This window comes from Terrapene carolina, unplaced genomic scaffold (genome assembly GCF_002925995.2).
Source record: "Terrapene carolina triunguis isolate 2854851 unplaced genomic scaffold, T_m_triunguis-2.0 Scaffold85, whole genome shotgun sequence".
NCBI lineage: Eukaryota > Metazoa > Chordata > Testudines > Emydidae > Terrapene > Terrapene triunguis.
Window position 1 is genome coordinate 14,494,599 of NW_020664436.1, and position 13,920 is coordinate 14,508,518.

The following is a 13,920-nucleotide window of genomic DNA, read 5'->3' on the forward strand; positions in this document are numbered from 1 at the left end:
GTTTAAAAAGGAGAGGATTCCTTGTGGGACTGTGACCATCATGTCCATGTAGTGCCTGCTGGGTAGATAAACTGATTCCAACCACCTTTACATGAAGCATAGGTGAAGTCTGGAAAACTGTGTCACATAGATGCATGAGGCCATATGTCCGATGTGCCTTTGGCATGCTCTTACATATGCCTTTCGGTAAGCCTGAAGTTGGCTGATGAGGTCCAATATAGTTTGGAATCTTTCTTGTGGAAGATAAGCTCTTGCTTACCTGGAATCTCATACGGCTCCTATGAACTTTATGCTTTGTATCAGACGTGTGGATTTTTCTCTGGCTTTGAGGCCTAGTATGGCAAAGAGCTTGAAGGTTACTTGCTCCGAGTTGATTACCTCATATGGTAGCTCCTTGGATCAACTATCAATAGGATATGGACAGACCTGGATTCCTTATCTTCTTAAGTGAACTGTTATGACTGCCAAATACTTGGTGAATAACCTTGGTGCTACTGAAAGATCAAAGGGCAGGACCCTGTATAGATAGTGAGATGTTCCTGGTAGGAATCAGAGGATATTTCTTGTGAGCAGATGTATGCTGTTGAGATGTCAAAGGTCCAAAATAGGCCACCAGCCCCTTTTCTCCTTTAGAAAATAAAGGGAATAAAACTCCCTGCCCCTGAACTCTAAGGGCCTCTCTTCCATTGCTCTGACATGCATGAAGCAAGAGACTGCACCTCTTGTTTCAACAGTATTTTGTGACAGGGACTGTTGAAGGACAGGGATGATGGGTGGTAGATAGGACGGGACTGAAATTGTATGCAATAGACGTTGCTGACATCTCTTGGACCTACTGTGCCATAGTGAACCTACTCCAGGCTTCCTGAAAAAATAATAGCAGTTGCCAAAATGGGGGAAAAGGGGTAGAGATCCTCCAAAAGTTCTACTAGGCTCTAGACTGGGGTGTGAAAATTGCTGTTGAGAGGAAGACATCAGGTGCACCATAGCTGAGAAAGAGGTGATGGGTCATCTGTGTTGAAACATTTGCTTATCCCTTGGTAGCTCCAATGCCCCCTGTGGGTTTGTGAGTTGCTGGGCTGTCTCTCTAGCCCACGAAGGACTCACTTCTATGCCCAGAGTCTTTCAGGCCCTTCTTCCAGAGCACTGCTTTATTGATATAACAAAACTTGCAAAGTAACACAAAACTCACATCAAAGCTGGATGCTGGGACTCAAAAGCCTTTCATTCTGCTTCCCTCTCTCTGTTCCAAGGCTAGTCACAGGAGACAACCTTGCTCTTTTAGACCCCACTCCCTCTCAGCTGAGTCTTCTCAGCCCTTTATAGAGAACACTTGACCCCTTCCCAACTGGATCTGATAATTGAAAAGGGCTGGCTGGCCCCAGACCCCTTGGCCCTTAAAGGGGAAGACCATCCAATTACAGGTTTATAATAGTAAGGAGCAGAGGGATGCTGTCTGAAGGAGGTTTGAGGTCCAACTTGCTTCCTCCTTGGGGTTGGAATGTGCAAGTCCAGAGAATGTGAAGTGGCTCTAAAGTCCCTTAGTGAGTTGAGGGCTTCCTAGCTCTTTGAATTGAAGAGGCTGCAGCCCTCGAATGGAAGATGTTTTGCTATGGTTTGGCTCTCCTTGTATATTCCTGCTGACTGGCGCCAGGAGGATCATCGTATTGCTACCTATCTGGCTATGGTACAGATTTAGCCATGACACTGTTTCAGATGCATCCAAAATAGTCTATAGGGATGTTCTAGACATCAGTTGCCCCCTGAACATGATTGATTTTAATTCTTCTGTGTGCTCCTGTCAGAGCCTTTCCATAAAACTGAGAAAATTTCTTCCAATATAGACTGAAGTGCCTGGTCAATAATGTGCATCTGGAGAATGGCAGAGGAATCGGGTATTTTGCTGTGCACACCCAGTCTCTTTTTCACTGATGTCTGCTTGGATCTTTCGTGAACAGCCACTATGAGTGAGCCAGGCACTTGATGTAAATAAAGTACACTGAGCCCTTAGGAGGAACTTGGTACTATCTATCCACCCTCTTGGAAGTGGCAGTTATTGATGCTGGACTCTGCCACAAGTCCTTTGCAGATCGTAACAATCCCTCATGAATAGACATGGCAAGTCTACCAGACATGGAAAGGAGCAGAATGTCTAGTAGTTTGTGTGACTTCTCTTGCACTAATTCCAGTAGGATGTCAAAGGTTTCAGCCATGTGTTTCATCATCAGGTCTTGGAAGACCTTAAGTTGTCTGCAGTAGAGGATGTTGAGGGATTGGCTGCCTCATCAGGGAAGGATGACAAAATTGCAGCTGGGAACAATTGTTCCTCCACATCTGCCTATTGATTGTTCTCACTCTTCAGGGAAAAGGAAATAATCCTAGAAAGAGGGTAGAGAATGTTGGCTTGCAGACACATGGCTGCCTACCCCAAGGCACCCAGTAGGGCTATGACTGATAAGTATATGGATACTGGACTGGTGGACACAGAAGAGGATACCAGGAGGGCTGCTCCCCTAAAGACCCATGCTTTCTCCCGCTCAAAGAGCAGTCTCTGGACTCCCTCCCTGATTCCCAGTGTGGCTGAACAGGTGAAGTAAATGGTACTGATGTCTCAACTGCTCTATATATCATGATTTTGAAGACTGAAAGCCTAGTTAGCACTGCTGACATTGTACGAGCCAGCAAGGACTTCACTACCGGACCCATGGACAGGTCACTTGGTGCTGAATACACCATAGATGGGTGCCGGGTACTGTAGGCATCAATGTGCTGCCTACCAAGGTGCTGGGTACTGTTGAGATGGTGCCAAATTGGTGTGGCCGTACTGAATGAATGGTGTGAGCATAACTTGACGTGACTTAAACGTGGCTGAAGAGGATCCTGGGAGCAGGCTCCCCTTCAAGCAGAAGATTTGATAAATTTAGGCAAAAGTCCCTAGCTTTCTGAGTTGACCTGGGAAAAAAACAGCAGATGGAGCAATGGTCAGGGATACACCCCCTTGCCTAAACAACAACAAAAAGGCACTTAAGAATACCTATCATTGAGTGGCATAGAAGCATCACACGAGGGGAATGTCTTATATCCCAGAGATTTAGCTTCCACTCAAGTCCCAGTAGCAGGAGCAGAGGGGCAGAGCTCCAAGTCTACTAATTATCTATTAAAAATGAATATTTTTTCCTTTTTAAAGCCAAGAAGCAAACTAAAAATTAACTACCTACCTGCAACTCTACTAACTAATCATGAACACTAACTGCAATAGCGTTACAGAGAAGCAGGCAGACACTGCAAAGAGTTCCAAATTGCTGCCACAGTTGGTAAGAAGGAACTGAGGATGGCTGGGCCCACTCTGCCCTTTATGCACTCAGGCTGTGGTGTGAGGGGGGCATGAGGGATCTGGCATGCAGGTGTGGCCCCAATGGATGCTGCTGGCCAAAAATAATCCAATGTTGCAAGCACTGCGCACATGCGCCCCAAGAGACGAATCCATGAGGACAATCACTTGAAGAAGAACAAATAGTTATGATGAATGAGGAGAAATACTTTTTTATGTTTGTCTTAAAGATTAGATTAGTGACTTGTGTTTAAATTCAGGTCTACACTAGAAAAAGTTTGCTTGCAGAGCTATACCAGCAAACATTCCTACTATAGATGCAGTTTATACTGGCAAAAAAGTACTTTTGTCAGTATAGCTTATCCTGGTTTCTTGAGAAAAATAAGCTATACAAATAAAAACATTTTTATGCCGGTATAACTGCACCTATACTAGGATTTTTGCCAGTATAGGAATGTTGTAAAATAATATAATCAATATCACACCCATAACATGTTATCATACTGGCAAAAGTTTCTAATGTAGACCCAGCTGAAGATTCTCAGCCTGTGAGAGAGAAAACCGGTGCTTTTTCAACTGCAATTATTATTTTTACCTAGAGGAATAGAAAGAGGTAAGACCAGGACAAATTTCTTAAAGGGCCCATTTTTAATTAGTTTAACTCAAACTAATGGACAGATTTATTTTAAAATTCTCAGAAAATCTTTATACAGAGTAAAACGGATTTATTTGGGGTTTGGATCCCATTGGCAGTTGGGTGTCTGGGTACTGGAGACAGGAGCACTTCTTAAGCTGTTTTCAGTTGAGTCTGCAGCTTTGGGGCACGTGGTTCAGAAAAAAAGGATGAACAGATCCAGAGCCCATGGAATTGTGGAAGTTGAACAGTCTAGGGCCACCAAGGGACCTTATTACAGAGCTCATGTGCCATAGGGGATTGCAACAAGAAAAATGTTGACACCTAACTTACTCCAGTAAATGTCCTGACATGGAAGGCTCACTGCAATGGCAAATGGAGATAAGATGCAATGAGCCTTCTTGGCACTGAATATCACAGATTCCTGCACAGCACAAGAAGTGTAAGGGCTTGAATACACAGATCTCAGCACCAAAGGGCACAAAGTTGGGACATCACCCACACCAGTTTCCTTCCACATTTAGGAACTACTGAATACACAGCCAGCTTTGGCACTGTGATTCCTCACCTTCCCCAATGCCAAGTGAGAATGGTGAAGGTCAAGTCAGAGTCATAACTCCTGTACTTTTTCTCTCTCCCACTGTTCAGAAGACAAAGTCTAGGCACCAGAAAGTCATTCTGTTCAACCTCTGCGCTCAATGCAGAGGAAACCTTAGCTCTAACTTTTTATAATCTGGTTTTGATAGAAATAGTCAAGGGATTTCTCTACACCAATTTTACTAAGCATGGGTGCTTACTTAAGGCAAATATAACTATGATGTTAAGGTGCCTTTCAATGTGAATGCAGTCAGACACTCAGCACCACACTTACTCAAGTTGGCCTTAAATTCTTCAGCAGTAAGAATTTAAGGCAGCACTCCCATCTCTAGACCTTTGGGGAATGGTATTGAAAAAGACATGAAGCTTCTGCCTATATTGTGCCTCACACTAAGGCATTTCAGCCATCAGACATGAACATCAATGTCTGACATTATGAAATTGCATAACACATTAGGCCTACGGCCAATCTTCTTGGTGGTGGCTAAGACAATAGAATCTACAGAATCAACTGTACCGTCAGTCAGAAGAAACTGTTTAGTGGGGCTGGACCAAAATAAAACTACCATGGCAGAGAGTGAATGTGTGTGTGTGTCGGGGGGGGGGGGGGAATGCCCAATGATGCCTACAATGGCACATAAAAGGTTTTTGTTTTTACTAATACTAAAAATACTAATAAGATGGGAAAATGATGGGAAAATGTGTACAAGATACTGTTAAATCCTTGTTTGTAGGGAATCAGAAGGAACTGAGGGGTGGTTGCAGTCCTTTATATTCTCTTGGTCTTGAGGAAGATCTTGTATTGCCCCAATAGATACTGTTGGCTAGAAGATTTCAAGCTTCCCTACTTGTGGCATGCAACTCTCAAGAATGGGGATCCATGTGGCAATACTTGAAGGGCAAAATTTTGTTAACTATAATTTAAATATGCCTATTCATCTAAAAATGGTTGATTTCAGTCCTTCTGAACCAATTAATTTAATCAAATACATAATTGCTATAATCATCTAGAAAAGAGATATCTTCAGGGATCCCCTTATTTCTGAAGTTGCTGTCTTACACCCAAATTATTATGTAATATACTTAACCAATAACCAGTTGGTGAATAGTGCTCCCTCGAGTTGCTTCCGATAGCTTCTGATTTAACCCAGATACTATAACAAATCCATTAATTGTGTTGTTTTTATAGCTATAATAGATCATTTCCTTGTTCCACATCAGCATAGATGGTGATGCTGAATATACAAATTCCATTCGCATAAAACCCTGGGGAGGAGCATTTAAGGAAAAGTCTCTTAGGACCCACAAATCTCGGTCTTCGTTATAAGCTGACAGATAAAACACCCTGGAGGAGCTGCACCCAACGCAGGCCATCAGCAAAGAAACTTCAGGTGGGCGTGAGTCATAGCAAACAGTGCCTATAGATAAAGAAGCGGCCATTGGCAAATCTAGGACCCTCTTTAGGTTTGTTGTATCTGTTATTTTAATAAACACATTGCCATCATATCCTAGATATTGTTCACTTGGTGTCCATATTGCTACTGTACTTAATTTTCCTCCACTCTGTAAAAAAATAAAAATAAAAATTGAACAAAGCTATGAGATAAATAGTACATTTAAGACACTGTACAAACTATTCCCTCTCAAACTTTGCATAAATGATACCAGTATCTCCATTAAAAAGTAAAAAAGATTTTCAACTGATGTAATTAGCCTAGCTCCACTAGAGTCAAGTTGCTGTTATGGATTGGGAAGTAGGCGGTCTGGCCTAGTAGTCAGAGCAGAAGTCATGTCTAGTGGGCAGAGCAGGCATCCAGCTTGGGGAATGAAGCCAAGGGTCAGCACCAGAGTCAACTGCCAGATACCAAAGCCAGGGGTCAAGCCAGAGTCAGAACCAGGAATTGAAGCTGAGAGTCAGAGACCAAATGCCAGAGCCATGGGTCAAAGCACAGTCAGGGTCTGAAGTTAGAGGCAGGGCCGGCTCTGGCTTTTTGGCCGCCCCAAGCAAAAAAAAACAAACGGGGTGGCCAGAACGGCAAAGCCAAAAAAAACCCCAAAAACCTCCGGCGCGGCCGGAGCGCGGGTGCAGGGGGACCGGCTGGGGGGGGGGGAGGGAGCAGACGGGAGAGAGAAAGAGAGAAGGGGGCGGCCAGGGCTACAGCAGGGGCGCTGCCATGCGGCCCCTCCCGCTGCGCCGCCTCCTGCTGCGAGGGCTCCACTCCGGTCGGCGGGGAGGGAAGGAAGAGGCCTGTCCTGCAGGGCGCTCTGGTTCTCCGCGCCGCCGCCCCCTACAGGGCAGCTGGAGCGGAACAAGAACAACAACAACAAAAAGCGGCCGTGCCGCCCTAGGATTGGGCAGAATGCCGCCTCCAACAATCTGCCGCCCCAAGCACCAGCTTGCTCAGCTGCTGCCTGGAGCCAGCCCTGGTTAGAGGCTGGGGTCAGAGCCAAAAGTGGTAACTGACGATTGGAGGTAAGACATAAGGGCAGGAACTAGAGGAGAGGCAAGGATCAAGCACAGTGCAGGAGCATGGTGTAAACAGGAGCTAAAGCAGGGGTCAGGCAGTAGCCAGGAGTAGAGCAGGAAAAGGGATGGGTGCCAGAGGCAGGCACAAGCAAGGTCCAAAGCAGCCACAACAGGGAATCACTTTGTTGCTCAGACAAACTTCCTGTGCCTCCTTCTGGCTTAAATAGCATGGTTGGACCAATTGGTGGAGCTGGGTGATCCCCCAATGTTAGTGCCTTGGGTGAGGCTATAGTCCTACTAGCTTCTTGGCCCATCAGATTTCAGAAGACATTAGGTGGAGACCAGCAGGCAGCTGCTGTCTGGGGACTCCTAGGCCTGGGTTCATAGACCTGGGACATCATATTCACAAACTTAAGTCCTCATCCTGGAACTAGCTCCATGTGGGTACTCCTCTGGACCCATGTAGAGCCAACTGTAGCATCAGGTACTTATTTTTAAATGACCTGAAAATTAATTTGTTGCACTCAGTGCACTTCTAATTCCAAACCTATTATTATATCAGGGGACCAGTGGGTTAATCCCCAGGCCTAGTGAAGCACTTTCATATTTCAAAATGTAAAACAAGAATTGTGTGTGACTTACCTGTACTGGATATTCAGATGAACACCAAAGTCTTGACTGTATTCCAGTTATTCCCGTTTCTGGTAGATTGTATTCAGGTCCAAGTTTAAAAAACTGATTGGACTCTCTTTTGTAAACTGTCCCCATTATTAAAAATAAGATTCCATCATCAGTTAAAACAATATCAGTTACTTTGTGACTTAAGTCAAAGTCCAAAATGTGTGATGGAGCTTTGATTTCTTTATAAGTTATAAATCCATCATTTGTATGGAAAGTTCCAAATTCTGACAACAAAAGTGCAGTTGTTGGAAAACATGCAGACCACTCAATGTAGGGCTCACTACCAGCTGGGGAACAGAGGGAATTGTCACTTACATTGTTAGGAAATGGCTCTTCAGGCCTGGAAATGATAAAGGGACTATCTAGAACAAAACAATCCTGAAAAGCTATTGCCTTTCCATGGATATTAGTTATGATGTCATCTAACATTGCAGGTACATTAATTTTCCAGAATCTGAAAATGGAAGAAATGACAGATAAACTGGCAAGAATTAAACTTTATATCAGATTCATTAAGAAAAATAATTCCTGACAAATTTCAGAGTTTGTAGCAACTCCAAAACAATTTATTTCCCATTTCTTTTTAACAATTTCTCTAAACCTTTAACATTTTTCAAGTCACAATATTCTCAGGAACACCCTACAGTCACAGTGTTCAGCACATATGCCAGCAGCTATTAGAGTAGTGGTACTGTTGTTGCTATAGACAAGCTGTGCACTCCTGATCACAATCATTTCTATTTGTAGGGACATACCACTTTTCCAAATTGTTTCCTGCTATTCCCCCATTCTCACCAAATGTAAAATATAAAATTAAAATAAAATTGGGGGTGGAGGGAGGGAGAGAGACCAAAATCTGCCTTCAGTGGGACTTTAACCTGCAACAGCAGCCAGGCCTCTAATGTTCAGTGCTTCAGTAAATGCTGGGAATCACACATCTCTGAATGGTCTCACATAAACGGGCAAGAAATGTACATTCTCTGGGGCTGGGAGCACGAGGACTGGTTATGACATCATGGATTATTGTGGCAACAGCAGATAGAGCCATTATTATAGTCACTTTTGCCATGAACAATAAAAACTGCATTACTTTACAAAATGAGTTTCCTAACTTTAGGTGACACTGATGACACTAGTGGATGAAAAAGGTATGTTATTAATATCAGGATATGAATTATTTGGTCACAAATTCACTTGGTTCAACGTTTAGCTAGTGGTAGAGGTATCCAAACTTCCAGAATTCTATAAAAATAGGGCTGTTTTAATAACGGAGGTGAGATAGTTGAATATGAGAAAAACAGCCAAATTTTGTCTTTAGATATACACATGCAACTGCTATTGATTTCAATGCAAATTGGATGCATGTATTCAAAGGCAAAATTTGGTCCATACAGAAGAAGAAGAATGAAGTAATAAAACTTTCTATGTGGGCATGCATCAGCATTACTGGAGAAACAAACCCTATTACTCTATATGACGAGCGATCTTGTTTTTCCACTCTCTTTTATTTGGTTCTTCATACTACTGCCATATAGAGAAAGAAGAGGTTAAAAATAAGACAGAAAATAGATATTACAACTCACTTCACCATAACAGCAATTTACTAAAACTGCCATCATTTATAACAGGATTTTACCCAATTTGCCAAAAATGCTTCTATTCCTTTGGTTAAGTAAGTGCAAATATTAGAGAAAGCCTTTATCTGACAATAAATTTCTTTGATATAATGATGTGTTGCTATATTGCCACCTAGTGATGAAATGGATGAGATCCAATTGAAAAAGATGTTTGACAGAGATGACAGTAGGCCAAATTCAGTTTCTAACCCAAATGTAACAGGGATGTAAACAGTGGTGTAAGTTACTTGTTGAGTGTAAACTGGTTAGAAAAAGGCAGTAAGATGAAAATTAGTGCAACTTGTTTTAATATGGTATTCAGAGTGTGTAAAAACAACTGCAAATTAAAAGTCAAAGGGACAGATGGGGCGCACGTTTCAGGAATGCAGCTAACAAAAGAGCCCGCTACACTTTAAGACAGAATCGTCCTCAATACTCCTGGGGCCAAATCTAGCCCTGTGGTAAGCCTGTGTAATTCCCACTAACTTCAATGAGCATTTGTGCAGGGCAGAATGTTGTTACCGCAGAGTACCACATTGATGGAAAACACACTTGCTTTGCACATCCACTGAATAAAAAAATCAGTGCAAGTTATTCTCCTTCACCACATATCTATTTTCTGATCAGCTCACACCAACGTATACATTATATTATCATTTACATCCCTGCTGAATTTGGCCCTTAGTGTTTCTGTTATATATTACATAGTTTTGTAAATATTATAGCATTAGAAATTAAAATTAATATGTTGCCAGAAGATGGAGCAAACAGTGAAGAAAGTAGAGAAATCGACAGTTGGAGAGTCCTAGGGTTAAGATTAATATTCCTACTGACAAAAAATTAAATACCAAAAGAAATACTGTAGAAGGGCTTCATTGTCGGTTCAGCACACTGCCACTACACAGAGGGGAATAGAAAGAGGTATGCGATAACCAAGCAGTATCCCTAAAGTATTCTTAACAGTCAGCTATGCCTGGACATATGAATTACCATTATCTGGATGTTCTCATCCACTAGAAATTTTCTATAATGTCAGATTCATCTTTGGGAGAAACTTTATATTACTTTCACAGGGAGACTCAGTGGATTGCTGGAAAGAAGAAACAGCCAAGACATGCTCTGTAGAGTGTGTATTGAGCTAACAATTCTACATGGAGGGATGAGAGAAGATGATGACCTACTCACCACACAGGTTTGCCCTGGTGAGAGGGAATGATCCAAAGTGCTATTTTCAAACAGGACTTGAAAACCAGCCAATAAGAAAAGAAACATAACTTGGAGGAAAGAGAAAAGGAAGGAGTATCTGACTGAGATACTTATTTTTTAAGAAGGTGCTGCATTCAGCAGAGTACCACAAACAGGCTGTGAGCTCCAGGGAAGTGACATGAGTTGGGGGAAGGAAAATTGACCTTTGAAATGCTAACTACCCATAAGATTGATAATTAAGCTTCTCAGCCCATTATAGTGATGTTTTGTGCAATCTTAGGCCCCAGTCCTGCAATACACTGCCCAATGGTGTTCATGCATGTTCAGTGGCGTATTTGTGTAATGAGGTACAGGATTGAGGCCATGGTTTACATGAGAACAAACATATGTTTTGTTTTTAATGTTTCTTCTCTCTTTCTAAAATAATGAACAGTTTCTTATTTAAATGAAATTATAATTTAGATTTAACTGCTAAATTGGCGGGGGAGCATGGGCTGACTAACCATGCTGGGAGATGACAGGCTCTTCCCTCAAGGAAGAAAGGGTATACAGACTCACACACAAAAGCTACCTAAAACTAGAAAATGAGGTCCAGATGGGGCCACGGTCTCTATCCAATGATGTGTCACAACAGCATTAAGTGAGCTTTCATATTTTGGGGAGCTGGGGCACTGTGATCTCACAATGAAAGCCACTGAAAGATGTGCCATATTGTGTAGGCATCTGTGGGCTTCCTTCCCCAGGCAAGGTACATCAGTGGTTACTAGACATTTGGATCAAAGGAATTTGAAAGGCTTTTTCCAGTTGAGTTCTTTGGCACCAAGCCACCAAAGTACTTTGCACCTAGGGAAGAGGTCAGGAGGGCCTATATATAATTCATTGCAGAGGGGCAAGCTCTCCCCCCAGAGTCTAAAATTGAAAGGAGAATTCCCAACAGATTCCCAGAATCCAAAGAGGCTTGGAGGCTACTGCCCTCTTTGCAAATTCCCAATCCCTTCCATACTGACAAGAGTACTAGAAGGACACTCCATTAGGTTCCCTGGAAGTTCTGTTATTTTCCCCATAGGTTTTTCTGCCAGCGTCTACAATATGGCCACTAATTATTTCTGTACTAGTTGGTGTCATTATGATAAACTTTCAGTATCTTTTCCTACAGTATACATTACCAACTAAACTGAGTGTTTTGTAAGATGCTTACATTATAATATATCTACATAGCTATAAATGTGCAATCAGATGGGTGTGTGAAAAATCATTTTAAATGGAATTCTGTTCAGAAAAAATTAAATGAAATACAGTACCCCAACTCTGGAAATGCAGTAGCAAAGTATTTGGTATTTCTAAAATAGGTCTGAACAACAGGTTCCTGTCCCAAATTCCAAAACTGCTTGCTAAGTGTCTTAGAATTCTGTTTAAGTAAAATAAAGGCTGTTAGTTATCATACATTTTTATGTCAATATAGTTTAAGGCTGTATATGAGAAATCTCAGGGTTAAAATACTCTTTAAATAACATTCTAAAGTACACTTCCAAATAAGGGTGCATTATTAAACACATTTACACATTTTATTCACACTAGATTATAGTATATTTGGAACCAAAATTAACTTTCTTCGCAATATTTCCTAAAGTATATATAGCAGGAAATTAAAAAAATAACACACAGAAATCTAATAATAAAAGTTTATAGAAAATAATGAAAATTTTATGTTCTTCTCCAAATTCCAGTACTTCAATTAATAATATAATTTTAATTCTAGTAACTCTGAGGCAAATCAACACATTTATGAAATGAATATTAAAAGATGCCAAAGAGAAGCAATTCAGCATGGCAATTTATAATAAAGTAATAACTCCTAAAGGGCATCTCTTGGTCATGGATGCACACCTCACGTAAGGTATGATGCCAAAGGCTAAATATCATCAATCACCCCACAAAGGCATCAGGAGTGCATACTCTGACAATGTTTACTGCATATACCAATCCTGCAGGCTGATCCATGTGGGAAGAACCTTGTGCTCACATGGATTCCTATTGGGTGCAAGAATCCATCTGCACGTATCAGCTTGTGGGATCAGGGCCAAAATGTACTTCCTTAAATGGTAAAGTCCAGTTCTACTGTTAAATTCAGCTCTATAAAAATGACATAATGGGTTCACTGTATATTATGTCTTGTTACTGCTGTATCATAATTATTTAGACAAAAAGTAAAAAGAGTTTTTTTCTGAGTGTCAGCCATGCAAATTCACTCTAGAATGTGAAAGTCAAGTTTGGATCTTTCCTTCTCACCCACCACCACCAGTAGCAAAACAGCTGTGGGCTAAATTCTGACCCTAACACAAGTGTACTGATGGTAGAATTTAGCTCTGCCACTGGAATTTAGCTAACAATTCTGTTTTTAATGCTGAGATGGAAACAAAACCACCTCACTCCCCCATAGCTGTGTCACCTCTGCAGTATTAACTGGAACAAAAAGCACCAAAAACTTATTTTTGTCACTCCCTTAAGTTGAAATGATTATGGATGCACATAGGCAGCATATCTAATGAATAAGACAGTGCCATTTTTAATTAGTAACTTCTCAGAGTAGACCTGCACTTTCAATACCATGTTTTTAAAAGAAAATATAGAGCTATTTTAACATACCGGTGGAGGAGATGTTGCACTGTGATTCAATTCAGAGGGATCTGCATTTTCTGGATCGTATATCCATAAGATTAACTCCTAGCAAATAAAAAAGTCGAATGATAATATTTTGTTAATAAACACGTTTATATACTGTCACTGTGGTCCGATTTCTTTTGGTGGCTAGATGTATACTAGAATGTAGTAACAATACCATATAAAGAGGCATTAATTTGGACAATGTCAAAATTAAGTCTTGAGCCTGATCTTACTCAGACAAAAGCAAAACTCTCATTGACTTCAGTGGGCAATGGAGACTGAGGGGATCCAGATCCACTCCTCATAGAAAGGGAATTATTTCTTTTCAGTTCTTCTATTCGTCCCACAGCAGTACTTCACATACCATAGTCTCTCTTATTCTACTGGGCCCATGCTACTTTACAATCCTGCTGCACTATGGCAAAAGAGGGATCAGAAATAGGTACTTAACTCTAAAAAGAAACAACAAATTAGTCTCTTAGCAGGGAGATATTAATATGTATCTTTTTCTCCTGCCTCCATGATTGCTATGGGTCTTCAGCCTGACTGTCCTTGGATTTTGCTCCTCAAAGACACAACCATTTCTGATCAACTATGTGATTCATATCAGTCAGCCACGGAGGAACTCAGCCACTCGTGGGGTCCCAGAGTCCGGCCTCCAGCCCGAGCCTGAACATCTACACCACAGTTAAACAGCCCATGAGCCTGAGTCCCACAAGCCTGA

The 13,920-nt window shown here is 41.6% G+C and overlaps 1 protein-coding gene across 1 annotated transcript in view; it reads right to left on the minus strand.

The window, feature by feature from the left end:
• CATSPERE (catsper channel auxiliary subunit epsilon) overlaps positions 1-13,920 on the minus strand; it is a 74,378-nt gene that overhangs the window by 32,474 nt on the left and 27,984 nt on the right. Inside the window, exons 5-9 of the mRNA XM_029911037.1 lie at positions 13,179-13,256; positions 11,834-11,940; positions 7,672-8,164; positions 5,658-6,125; positions 4,299-4,389 (exon numbers count right to left, since the gene is read on the minus strand). Coding sequence (XP_029766897.1) covers positions 4,299-4,389; positions 5,658-6,125; positions 7,672-8,139 — 1,027 coding nt within the window. The 5' untranslated portion in view covers positions 8,140-8,164; positions 11,834-11,940; positions 13,179-13,256. The remainder of the gene's footprint in view (positions 1-4,298; positions 4,390-5,657; positions 6,126-7,671; positions 8,165-11,833; positions 11,941-13,178; positions 13,257-13,920) is intronic.